Below are 14,473 nucleotides of genomic sequence, written 5' to 3' on the forward strand. Positions count from 1 at the left end.
AAATAATAATTTAGGCTGTGTGCACCATGATGGGGCTGACTATATATATATATATATATATATATTTTTTTTTTTACTATAAAAACCTATTCTGATAAAAAATTCACTGAAGTCAGTTTCTATGTAGACATGTACCTTTAAGTCTTACAGGACGTTATTCTATATTTTCACCATTATTTCCCAGGGGGGAAAAATGCATGCCTAATGGTAATGAGGCATGTTGTCACTACATGGGGCAAATTGTCACATTAAAATGTGGAAATAAACCTTTCAGCTAAACTTTATTAATACCGCAATTATGAAAACATAAAGGCCACTGAACTGTAGTATGTTTCTAGTATTTATGGATTTTTTTATGGTATCACTGTTTATAATATTGTTTACTTCCTTAAATTAATTGAATCCGCTTATATTCTCATTTGCAAGTTGCTTTGAGTAAAGCATCTGAATAACTGTAAACTTTGAATATTTATAATGTTTGACAACTTGCCCTAGCATGCCTGAAAACTGTTCAGTCTTTGGGTTACCTTCAGATGGATATATATGAAAAACAAAATCACTTTTTACATTTTATTTGGACGTTTGACTGAAAACTTAAAAGTTGCTGTCAAATAACCCTTGTGACAACTAGCCCCGGTCTCTCAAATATAGTGGTCAAGAAAGGAAAATTATACTACAGTTAGATTAATGATTTATCATTAAGTGACGTTTTATCAACACGGGAATAGATACTATAATTATATTTTGCTCTTTTGTTGGATTTGATTGCTTCTAATGTCCTCATTTGTAAATCGCTTTGGATAAAAGCGTCTACTAAATGACTAAATGTAAATTATAACTTCACCACCAGGTGGCTATAAACTTGCAGATCCTGTTTTACCTGTATTTCGAGTCAATAAGATTTTGCAAATGAAGCGTTTTAACTACAAGTATGTAAAATATCTATTGAAACGCTATTGTAAAATACAAAACTATAAATCGTGTATAAACATTAAAATCGCAGGAGCAGACGAATCGTCATCAGCTGCCCCGAGGTCGTCTCCATGGGAACCAATTTGAAAAACACTACTAGATCAGACAGAGAGGAAGAATTATTGCGTGAGGTGAGTTGTTATTGGAAAACTCTTTAAACAGCTTGTGGTCAGAAAGGAAAATAAAAGTTTTTGTATTGATTTAAACACATTTTGAAGGCTGAAACAGCTGCGAGTAAATTTATTTGGGATATCGGCCACCATCAACCCACTAGCAAATCCTAAAGGAGTGAAGAAGCTGTGCGAACTTTGCCAGAAACCTGCAAAACATGCCTGGTCACATTTTACTGGTGAGTCTGTTCTGGTGTGTGTGTGTTTTGGTTTTTATGTTAACCAACCAACTTGTGTTCAGGTGTTGTGGCCATTTTCGACCCCTGCCAAATTATTACCGCCTCTCGTTGAAATCGCTACCTGATTGCCTAATCCTAACCCCTCCCCCACACCTAACCCTAAACCTACCAATGCTAGGGGGGTAGTAATCTGGCGGGGGTCGGAATTTAGCACAACACCGGCCTTTAAATTAGTTCTACGTAATGCTCCATCGTGTAATTGCGTATACAGACAGCAGATGGCACTGTAGACAAACATGCGCACATTCTTCTTGGCCGCGTTACTGCGGAGATGGAAAGGTTGAACGAGTTCAAACAGCTGGAAGAGAAATTATGTGCAGAGGGAAGAGAATAGCCAGCCGTGCGTGCTTAAAGCCAACCAGGAAAAAAAGAGAAAGAAATATGACTGGAAAATGTATGTGTTTTGCGTGCATGCGTGGAGTTTTCACTTGCTGTTTTTAAAGACGCCACAATCCTCACAACCCTCTACGGTCTCACAGCGTCTGCATGCAAATACATACTATATATCTTGGACAGAAACAGAATGTTCGTTGACGGGCAGCTCTTAAAGCGATAGTTACAGGTGCATCTCAGAAAATTTGTTCATTTTTTCTTGTAACTTATTTCAAAAAGTGAAACTTTCATATATTTTAGATTCATTACATGTAAAGTAAAACATTTCAAAAGTTTTTTTGTTTTAATTTTGATGATTAGAGATGATTAATTTTGATTTGATGATTTGACCTGAACCCCATATGGAATCTATGGGATATTTTCAAGAGAAAGATAAGAAACAGGCAATCCAACAATCCAGACGAGCTGAAGGCTCAATAGTGCCTCAGTAGTGCCACACAGACTGATCGCTTCCATGCCATTCCTCACTGATGCTGGAGTTTGTGCTAAAGGAGCCCTGACCAAGTATTGAGTGCAGAAATTAACATACTTTAAAGAACTTGAACTTTTCTGTTTTGCAAATTCTTTTTGTAATTGATCTTAGGAAATATTCGAATATTTTGCGATACTGATTTTTGACTTTCATGAGCTGTAAGCTCTAATCATCAAAAGTTTTACTTTACATGTAATGAATCTGAAATATATGAAAGTTTCACTTTTTGAAATAAGTTACAAGAAAAAATTAACTTTTTCACCATATTCTAATTTTCTGAGATGTACCTGTAAATGAAATATGAAAATGCTGTCTTTATTTACTCTGCCATTTAGTTTCAATCCTTGCTTTATTTTTTGTCTGTTTCACAAAAGGAGATTGTATAACAAGTTGGAACACGTTTGTGTTTGTGTGTGAGTGAGTAAAGGTTTATATGTTTATGAGGCACAAATGTGTATAATGACATAGGTATAACAATGTGAACATGGTTTACGAGGACACTTCCTGGTCAGGGTAGTGGATAGAAAATAGTTGTACAGTATAAAAATCATTAAACCTATGGAGAGTCGCGTAAACCATACCAACATGTGTGTGCGTACAGATGTACCTACTTATATCTTGAGGACACATTTGTACCTAGAAATGAGCTAACAAAACCTCCCAAAACCCCCTTTTGGAAATGTCCAAGTTTTGAAAAACAGTATTTTAATAAGTAAATAACTTTTTGAATTGTAAAATTGCATAAAGTTTTCTATTTGAGTTTGGTAATGGTTTTTATAACTAGCTTTATATGAAAACATTTAAAGTCTCTGGAACGTGTGTGTGTGTGTGTGTGCAGTAACTCTGACCACCTGCAAACTGACTGGACCAGTGTTCATGAAAAAGTCTGTCTGTTGCTACTATCTATCCACGCACATGCACCATTCGGCACACTGCAGTCGGACCGAGAGCACCACCACAAAGAAACACTGAAGAAACAGGTTTGTATGCACTCCAACACATCAATTGGGGCAAATGGGATGCAAGCAGGGCAGATATCTAATTAGTCTGTGTTTTGCGTGTTTTTGACTCTAGAAACATCTAGTAGAAATTGCTCATTTAGAGGCACAGAGGTGGGTGTCCATGAAGAGGTTCCAGGATGTGTTACCGGCCGCTCTCCTATTCCTGCACTGGGCCATGCGGGTGTATGGATCCTGTGCTGTTGAACTGGTACCAGCTTATCTACTACTCGCACAGGCTAATATAGGTGAGACACGCATAGAAACCTATCTGCAAAAACCAACACAGAGTTGTACTAATTTAAAATCTCTCTAAGGTCCAATAGACTGAAAGCCACTGGTAGACTTCACAGTTTGCTTCACTTTCTGAAGCTCTCTGGTGGCTGACAGCCAATAACTTCCACTTCAGGAGAGAATGGAAACAAACGTATGCTAAAATCTGAGGCTGGCAAAGAGCTCTGTTTACTTCCTGTGTGACGGTCTATTGGTGGGCTCAAGGGCGGTGCTTGAACATGAACTGCAAAAAGAGACACTTGTTATGTAATTCAGGATGTGGCAGACTAGGCATGCAGATGTGTACTGTCTGAATGAAAAACTCTTGCACTGAAAGCTCTTCGACATGAGCTGCATCTCCATTTCTGTGACGAGAAACTGCTCATTAAAATGCATCTGGTATTAATAAACAACCTCTCTGTATAACACGTATAGTGCATCTGCATTACAGCTTTTATAAAATATGCTTGTCCTGAATTGTTTTTATGTAAAACAGGTAATGTGCAAACATAAGATTCAGACAGTAAGCTAATTAGGCAAGGAACAAAATGCTTACAATATACTCTAAATCAAAAAATCTGTAAAAAAATGTTATACGAATGAATACTTTTATTCAGCAAGGATACACTAAATTGTACAAAAATGAGAGTAAAGGCATTTATATTACAAAAGATTTCCTTCTCAAATAAATGCTGTTCTCTTAACTTTCTTTTCATCAAAGAATCCTGACCAAGAATCATGGTTTTCACAAAAATACTAAGCAGTACAATAATGATCATAATAATAAATGTTTCTTGAGCATCAAATCAAGATATTAGAATGATTTCTGAAGGATCTTGCAACACTAAAGACTGGACAGGAATCAATGATTTTTTTAAATAAATACATTTTTAAAACATAAAACAGTTGTTGTCATAGTATTTCAGTACTTTTCTACTTTATTTTTAATCAAATAAATGCAGCCTTGGTGATCATTTGACTTCTTTTAAAAAATCTTAGACCACAGATACATTTATGACAAAACTGCTGAACATACATAAAGTTTTAATTAAAATAAATTATATTTTAATTTTAATTATATTATAATATATTAAAATTAATTTTATAAAAACCCTTAAATCTCTTATAGTCATTAAAACTTTGCAGGGTTGTTTTCCTTCTGTGCATATTAGGAATAAAATGTTTTAAAGACAGAAATATAGGTTTGTCTTCGTGGATTTACACTTGCGCTCATCTTCTCACAACTAGAGAGACTGCAGACATGACGACATTTCCAGTAAGTGAATATAGTGAGCAGCTGATGCTCACTTGATTTTATGGTGGATTTCTTGGGAGTGAACATGGAATGGTTTTGATGATGAGAATGGCCCTAGGAATGGCCAACTCCCTGGGCAGTGCACTGTTGAACTAGGGAGCGGATTGAGCCACACCCCTGATAATTAAACTATTGTCTATATGGATAGATGCGATGCTTTGTATGCTGAGAATTCACAGTGGCTGCTTTCATCTTCTGTTTGACAGATGAGCAAACCAGGCATGAATCTTTAAAACATTGGAAGTCTATTCCAACAGAAACATCAAAGATGATTGGATTGAGCAGAAAGACCCTCTAATAGCCAGGCTCTCTTAAATTCAAGAGGCATCAAGGACCTTTTGTTCATAATGTATGTTGTTTGTGTGAGTTTAGGTTTGGGTTCTCTCTCCCAGGCACATGAGTATCTGTCTAAGGCCGAGTGGACAGTAATGAAAATACCAGGCTGCAGTCACACTGTCTTTCATCAGCTACACAGAGCCCTGGGCCGCCTGCATGCTGCCACGGGAAAATACGCATCTGCTCTCACTCACTTTGCCAATGACGTGAGTCCTAAAACATGTGGAACACTGTTATTGGATTGCATGTACATAATTATCTGCTATGACTTATTGCTGATGCGTGTTTGTGTGGTATAATTGTAACAAAAAGTTTGTATTTTATGTCAATTTTTTAAATAACATATTCATGTGTGTATTAACTGTACATAACTGACTAATGTAAAAAAAAATTCAGTGTGTAGGTGTACTATGCCAGTGAGATGTTTGGTTTGGACAGTACTGTGACGTCTGGAGGATATTTACTTATGGCTGATGTGTTTCTGAAGCAAAACAAGTGTGACATTGCCCATTTGCTCTACACAGAGGTAGGCACACCAACCAGCAGCACACATTGAGACATCTGTCTCTGTGCAATGTCTCTCATCGCATTGCGTGCGTGTGTACAGGTGGCAAATTCATGGCACGCTCACTTGTGTAAGCTGGTGGATGGTATCAGTCAGAGCGGCTCTCAACCAGAGGAGTGTTTTGGTGAGTGGGATAAAGACAGTAAACCTACACAAACATTATTCACCCAATCAGCATATACATTTTCTAGTGAAATATTAATATGTATACTGTTCATAAGTTTGAGTTTTAAGAAATCAATACTTTTATTGTCCAAAGATGCATTAAATTGATCATTTATAGTAAAATGTATAATATTACAAAATATTTTTGTCAAATGGATGCTGTTTTTAACATTTTCTATTCATCAAAGAACCCTGAAAAAATGTATCAGTTTCCACCAAAATACTAAGCAGCACATGTCTGTTAAACATTGATAATAATAAGAAATGTTTCTTGCGCACCAAATCGTATTAGAATCAAATTAGAATGATTTGCTGAAAATTCAGCTTTGCCGTCACAGTAATAGATTAGATTTAGAATATATTCAAATAGAAAACAGTTATTTTAAATTCCAGTAATATTTAAAAAAATGGAGCCATGTAGGAAGTCAGCTTTTCACTCTTCTCTCCAAAACTGTCCATAATGTTCTGATGATATTCAGGTCAGGTGATCGAGCTGGCCAGGGCAGATGTTGAAATTCATCCTGGTGCTCTAATTGTCCAGGTTTTAAGATCATGACAGCATTTTTTTTTTTTTTTTTGCATTTTAGCATTGGTGTCTATTAATAAAGTTTTAGCAACTGCAGCTTTTTTCATGAATGCTGACTGTGTGAAGTTCTCTGCGTGGATTACCTGTCTATCTCTGTCGGACCTTGTGCTCTCTCGGGAGGAATAAGCGATCCAGACGCCGTGGTAAACGAGGTGGTCTGTTGGTGAAAGTGAAGACTCGAATGGCCTTGTTCCCAAATGCTGATCCTCGGTGGATTTTATCGGGTCTTGACGTGGATTGTCGTCGGTATGTGCCTCGCCGTTCTTGGGAATCCGCGTATAAGTGGCTGGTACCTGTACCTGTAACAGGTGTGGATATGGAGCCTCCGGTCGATATTCATCGGTCTTAAACGAGGTGGTGTGGATCCTCTGGCCTTTTGACCGTGAATCTCTGTCGGCGAAAGACTCAACTCCAGTGAGGATAGCCTTGGTGAATGCTAGGTCACTAGCTAAGAAGTCCTTCATTTTGAATGACTTTTTTACGTCTAAGGACCTGGACATGTTGTGTGTAACTGAGACCTGGATTGGTGTTGGTGAGTCGAGTGTCTTCTCTGAAGTTCTACCATTTAACTGTACATATTTTAATTCTCCACGGCTTACGGGTCGAGGAGGTGGAGTAGCAACTATTTTTAAAGAACATTTTAACTGCCGGTGTTGTGCCTATTTTCGACTCCCTGCCAAATTATTACCCCCCTCGTTGAAATCGCTACCTGATTGCCTAATCCTAACCCCACCCCTAATCCTAACCCCTCCCCCACACCTAACCCTAAACCTACCAATACTAGGGGGGTAATAATCTGGCGGGGGTCAGAATTCGGCACTACACCGGCGCCTGCCATCTTACTCATATTCCAGTTTTGAACTCAGTGCTTTTGAACTAGGTTTGGGTTATCCTGTGTTGTGCGCTGTTGTTTATCGTCCACCTAAATATAACAAGGATTTTATTGATGACTTTTCTGACTTTTTGGCTGGAATTATGCTAAATTATGATCGGGTCTTAATTGTTGGGGACTTTAATATTCATGTGTGCTGCCCCACAAAACCTTTGGCCAAAGCTTTTTTAAATCTTGTGGACTCATTTAATTTAACTCAGTCTGTGTCAAGTCATACACATATGTGTGGACACATTTTAGACTTGGTTCTATCATATGGCTTATCTATTGGTAATATTGAAGTCTGTGATGCCACCTTTTCTGATCATTTGCCTGTTGTATTTGAGATATGTATTTCTTATGATCCTAAAGTGACTTCTGTAATCCGTCGCCGTCGGACGATTAACCCTTTAACTGCTCAGTTGTTTTCCGATGAATACTTAATGTCCACACATGGCCTTAACACCGATGATTTAACCTCATTGTTCTTTTCAACCTGTCAAAGTATTTTGGACATAGTGGCCCCGTTTAGGACAGTTCGAGAAAAAATTAGAGTTCAACCGTGGCTGAATGCTACTACTCGAGCTGTAAGGCTTGAGTGCAGAAGGGCGGAACGCCGCTGGAAGAAGGATAAATTGCAGATTTCTTTTAATATTTTAAAGGAGAACTTGTCTAAATATCAAAAAACTGTTAGATCCGAAAAATCTAAGTACCTCTCTAATGTTATCTGTAATAATTCTCATAAGCCAGCTGTGTTGTTCAGTACTATTAATGCTGTATTGAATACTCCCCAAGCTACTTGTTTAGTGCCCTCTGTTGACATGTGTGAGGACTTTTTACACTTTTTTTTATTGATAAGATTGAGGCTGTTAGAGCTAATATTAATGCCCCATCAATGTTTTTACCTATTTCCACTGAGTGCTCGGCCATTTTTAATTAGTTTGAGCCGGTGTCTCTTGCCTCATTGAGAGAGATCATTGTTAAAATGAGATCATCCTCAGGCGGCATGGATATTGTTCCTCCCTGTCTTTTAAAAGATTCTTTTGAAACTATTGGGCCAAAAATTCTTGCAATTATTAATAGTAGCCTGGTTTCTGGAGATTTTCCTAAGTTTTTTAAACATGCAGTGGTGGAACCAGTAATCAAAAAATCTAATCTGGATTCATCCGTTTTTGCTAATTTCAGACCCATCTCGAAACTTTCATTTCTTTCCAAACTACTGGAGAAGGTTGTGTTTGGACAACTGTATTCATTTCTAGATTTACATGGTATTCATGAAATGTTTCAGTCCGGTTTTAAATCTCTTCATAGTACAGAAACTGCACTGTTGAAGGTTTTTAATGATTTATTACTTGCTACTGATTCAGGGGATTATGCGATTTTGATCTTACTGGACCTCACGGCTGCATTTGATACTGTGGACCATAATATTTTGATTACACGTTTAGAACAGTGTGTTGGAATTAAGGGTACTGCGTTGGGATGGTTTAGATCCTATTTGCATGAAATAACTTTTTTAGTTCGGTTTGGAGAGTTTGTCTCCTCAACTGCTTCTTTCACATGTGGGGTCCCCCAGGGCTCCATTTTGGGGCCTATTTTGTTTTCCTTGTATATGCTTCCTTTAGGACAGATTTTTAGGAAGTTTGGTATTTCCTTTCATTGTTATGCAGATGACACGCAAATTTATCTGCCGTTGAAACGAGAAGATATCAGTTCTCTAGTGCCTCTAATGCAGTGCCTACAGGAAATTAAGGCCTGGATGGCACTAAATTTCCTTAATTTTAATGAAAACAAAACAGAAGTTATGCTGTTTACTCCGGGAGGTATCTGTGATTCAGTTGGTTTGGACCTTGGTGAATTGAATCCATTTGTGAAGCCTTATGTTAAAAATTTAGGAGTTATCTTGGATAGTGATTTTAAATTGGATAAACAGATTAACTCTGTAGTTAAATCTAGTTTTTTCCAGTTGAGACAACTTACCAAGGTAAAATCTTTTCTGTCTCCTAAAGACTTTCAAAGAATTTTACATATTTTTGTTTCAACTCGTTTGGATTACTGCAATGGCCTTATATAGGCATTAGTCAGGCCTCTCTTTCTAGACTACAGATGGTTCAGAATGTGGCAGCTCGTCTGCTGACTGGTACACGAAAGATGGAACATATCTCCCCTGTTCTGGCTTCCCTTCACTGGTTACCTGTCCGTTTTAGGATTATTTTTAAGATTCTGTTTTTTGTTTTTAAAGCTCTTAATGGGGTAGCACCTACACTCAAAAAAAGGAAATTAGCTGGTTATTACATTAAAACAAGCGTAACGTGTAATTTTAACAAAATTATTTCATGTTTCAAAGGTGAACGTGATAAAATAATGTAGGATAAGCATGAAATTCAACAAATTAACATTTGTTAAATTCAGTCATGTTGAGATAACGTGATTCAATATAGTCAGACTGATCTTGCACCGAAAATGGATTAGCGAGATCACGCGAGATGACAAACCGCGTGCTTCGGAAAATAACGAGATTATCACATGAAGAACTTGCCTGGCGTGCCTGGAGTTCATTTGGAAAAGGTAAGATAAAATCTGTTTTCATCCATCTACAAAACGATGTGTATAAAATCATCAGCAGACTGTCCATCATTTTCAGCAATATTTGGTTATGCTTGTTTGTTATTTTTGTACTCAGGCCGTTAATGTCATGCTGGCACATTCATGCTTACATACGTGACGATAGTTGGCTCGCAGTTAAAGGATAATTCCGGTATTTAGCACTTTGAGTCTCTTTTCTGGTTTATGGATGAACTAGAGTAGTGGACACAGAAATGTTGACGATGGGTCCTGTCTCGACTTTTTGACTCGTTTAGATTCGCCTTTGACCGCTTCAGTGGCTGGCTACGAGCATTCACAAACATGTCCTTAAAACAACCCTTAACGTTCGTGTTCAAAACTGTGCAACTCACTGAGTGGCTAGTGGTGTTCGTTGATGATTAAAAACAAATATATCGGCGCAATGTATGATTTCAATCCGTGTTATTTGCTATAGTGGAACTATTTTTTCAGATAACGTTACCTCACAACTGCGTATAAACTTCCGCTCGATATTTGAGTCTGAAGCGCAGTAATATCAACGAGCACTGAGTCCTCCAACAGAAATCAATGGGATTTTACAAAATGCCAAATAAAACACGACAGAAACTGCATTTCGCTACGCTATTTGTTTTTAATAATCAACGAACACCACTAACCACTCGGTGAGTTGCACAGTTTTGAACACGAACGTTAAGGGTTGTTTTAAGGACATGTTTGTGAATGCTCGTAGCCAGCCCCTGAAGCGGTCAAAGGCGAATCTAAACGAGTCAAATAGTCGAGACAGGACCCATCGTCAACATTTCTGTGTCCACTACTCTAGTTCATCCATAAACCAGAAAAGAGACTCAAAGTGCTAAATACCAGAATTATCCTTTAAATAAAAACTCACTACCACATACAAATTATTTGGCCTGTTTTTTTTCATCATGTAATTCTTCTATACATGAACAAAAACAGTGTATCAAATGTCTGTTTGCGGTAAAGTAACTTATTACTGATCTTTTTGGAAATAACCGGGCCGGTTTGGGAGCCTCTCTCCTTGTCTTTCTCTCAGACAATAACACACACACACACACACACCCCATACTTTTTTTTTTCCTTTAATAAGACAATATACCTTTATTCGAATGGAATAACTAACACTGAACTCATGATTACAACAGACAGGCCCTTGGTATGGCTTAGTTGAAGTATTTCACCGACTCAGCTAAACAATTTTAATGTCAATTGGTTATTTGATTACATTTGCATTATTATGAATATGGATCAAGTTAGTGATAGCTGTTTTACAGTAATACTGTAAAGATTGTGTGCTATAAATATGCATGTAATGCACATCAGTAAAAAAATCTTTGTCCTTGTTCATTTTATTTTTTGTCACAGGATGTCGATGAAAACACTCAAATGGCCATAGCGGAGACAGTATTTGGAATCTTTGTCATTCGACAAGAAGGCGCAGAGCCTGGCGATGACCCCGCGGATGTTGGTATTGTCCTGGAGGGGGTGGAAGTGATGAGTGAGTTGGGCAATGTAGCTTTTGCTGTGGTGATGTTGCTGGGGCTTGTCTACGCGCTAAACCTGAGCTACCCCCAGGAGCTCAAGTACACTTTTGAGGTTCTGCAGAAGATCATTATGGAATTGGATGGAAACAAACTATCCAACAAAGGACAAGTTCTCAAAACACTGCTTTCCCGTTAAGAAACATCGCCATAGCAAAAGCTACACCAGAAAAGTTGTACCTTCTGTTTTGTTGTTTAGGTACTCCAGCACATTAAACTACAGGTGTAAGTGCAAATCTTGAAGGGGAATGTGAGTATAAAGGCAGGGCCCCATTTCCCAGTACAGGTCCTTTTCAAAAAATTAGCATATTGTGATAGTTCATTATTTTCTGTAATGTACTGATAAACATTAGACTTTCATATATTTTAGATTCATTACACACAACTGAAGTAGTTCAAGCCTTTTATTGTTTTAATATTGATGATTTTGGCATACAGCTCATGAAAACCCAAAATTCCTATCTCAAAAAATTAGCATGTCATGAAAAGGTTCTCTAAACGAGCTATTAACCTAATCATCTGAATCAACTAATTAACTCTAAACACCTGCAAAAGATTCCTGAGGCTTTTAAAAACTCCCAGCCTGGTTCATTACTCAAAACCACAATCATGGGTAAGACTGCCGACCTGACTGCTGTCCAGAAGGCCATCATTGACACCCTCAAGCAAGAGGGTAAGACACAGAAAGAAATTTCTGAACGAATAGGCTGTTCCCAGAGTGCTGTATCAAGGCACCTCAGTGGGAAGTCTGTGGGAAGGAAAAAGTGTGGCAGAAAACGCAGCACAACGAGAAGAGGTGACCGGACCCTGAGGAAGATTGTGGAGAAGGACCAATTCCAGACCTTGGGGGACCTGCGGAAGCAGTGGACTGAGTCTGGAGTAGAAACATCCAGAGCCACCGTGTACAGGCGTGTGCAGGAAATGGGCTACAGGTGCCGCATTCCCCAGGTCAAGCCACTTTTGAACCAGAAACAGCGGCAGAAGCGCCTGACCTGGGCTGGCTACAGAGAAGCAGCACTGGACTGTTGCTCAGTGGTCCAAAGTACTTTTTTCGGATGAAAGCAAATTTTGCATGTCATTCGGAAATCAAGGTGCCAGAGTCTGGAGGAAGACTGGGGAGAGGGAAATGCCAAAATGCCTGAAGTCCAGTGTCAAGTACCCACAGTCAGTGATGCTGGTGTTGGTCCACGGTGTTTTATCAAGGGCAGGGTCAATGCAGCTAGCTATCAGGAGATTTTGGAGCACTTCATGCTTCCATCTGCTGAAAAGCTTTATGGAGATGAAGATTTCATTTTTCAGCACGACCTGGCACCTGCTCACAGTGCCAAAACCACTGGTAAATGGTTTACTGACCATGGTATTACTGTGCTCAATTGGCCTGCCAACTCTCCTGACATGAACCCCATAGAGAATCTGTGGGATATTGTGAAGAGAAAGTTGAGAGACGCAAGACCCAACACTCTGGATGAGCTTAAGGCCGCTATCGAAGCATCCTGGGCCTCCATAACACCTCAGCAGTGCCACAGGCTGATTGCCTCCATGCCACGCCGCATTGAAGCAGTCATTTCTGCAAAAGGATTCCCGACCAAGTATTGAGTGCATAACTGAACATAATTATTTGAAGGTTGACTTTTTTTGTATTAAAAACACTTTTCTTTTATTGGTTGGATGAAATATGCTAATTTTTTGAGATAGGAATTTTGGGTTTTCATGAGCTGTATGCCAAAATCATCAATATTAAAACAACAAAAGGCTTGAACTACTTCAGTTGTGTTGTAATGAATCTAAAATATATGAAAGTCTAATGTTTATCAGTACATTACAGAAAATAATGAACTTTATCACAATATGCTAATTTTTTGAAAAGGACCTGTATATCAGTGTTCAGTTCATCTGGAGGTTTTTTGTGCTCTGTTTTTATTAAAAAATGTTCTCTCTGATGCAAGGTCCAGTCTATTGGCACTTAAGGAAAGCTGTATGCTGAATTATTTTTTCAGTTTCTCATAAAAAATTTAAGGGATAGTTCGGCCTATCCCTTTAAGACTAAGCTATGTTTAATTTTTTTTAAGTTTAAACATTTACAAATTTCGGTAGTTAAACTTTATTGTAAGATCTCCATTTGTCTTGTTTTTACCCTTGATGCCAACCATGCTGTAGACATTGTTGAAACTTGTTTAAAAAATGTCCCTACGTTTCAATGTAAAAAATTTAAATATATATTTATACAAAACATGTTCTAACTTTGGTAAATATTTTTTATTAACTTCTGTGTGAGTTCACCATCACATAAAACCACAGGTGCAAGATGTACAAAGTGCAAATGTTAAGAGTAGATTAAGTGGGATGCGAGTGAGAGGGCCCATTTCCCTGTATTCTCATAACAAACTTGAGATATATTTCCTTGTGTTATCAACAAGCAACTCAACTGTGTAAAACAATGTGCATTATAATTTTGGAAATACAATTTGATTGCACCTTTTCTCATTTGTTGTGTGTTGTTTCCACCATTAGAGTTTGTTAAAAAGGTTTTAATTTATTCAACTCAAAAGCTATTCTTTGAAGTAATGTAATTAAATCATGGAAAGGATTTCCATGTGATTAAATGGCTTTCTTTCAGCATTAAGCACTTTTGTTAGGCTAACTTAAATAAATTAGTTGGTCCAAAACATTGCTAATTAGTTGGGCTGACACTATTAAATTAAGCTGTGCCCAACCATAGTAAATAAGTTGAATCAAACTTAATAAATTAAGTTGACCCAACGTAAGTACATTCAATTGGAATAACAGAATTGCATAATGCTGAAATAAAGCAAGTTAATCATGTGGAAATCCTTTCCATGATTTTTTTATGTTCATTCAAAGAGTAATTTTTTTGAGTGTACATATCTGTCCGATTTGATTAAGCCATGTTCCATTAAGAGCACTTAGGTCTGCTGACCATTTGCTTTTGGTTGTCCCGCTGGCAAGGCTGAA

At 37.8% G+C, this 14,473-nt stretch overlaps 1 protein-coding gene across 1 annotated transcript; it reads left to right on the forward strand.

The window, feature by feature from the left end:
- Positions 1-1,043: 1,043 nt before the first annotated feature.
- LOC306849092 (zinc finger MYND domain-containing protein 12-like) lies at positions 1,044-5,724 on the forward strand (the record flags this gene model as incomplete). Its single annotated transcript, XM_079383945.1, is given in 7 exon segments — positions 1,044-1,103; positions 1,201-1,297; positions 1,300-1,321; positions 3,085-3,226; positions 3,321-3,492; positions 5,205-5,374; positions 5,572-5,724. Coding segments are annotated over 7 exon segments (816 nt in total).
- Between the last annotated feature and the right edge of the window lie 8,749 nt (positions 5,725-14,473).

This window comes from Barbus barbus (genome assembly GCF_936440315.1).
Source record: "Barbus barbus genome assembly, chromosome: 29".
Lineage (NCBI taxonomy): Eukaryota > Metazoa > Chordata > Actinopteri > Cypriniformes > Cyprinidae > Barbus > Barbus barbus.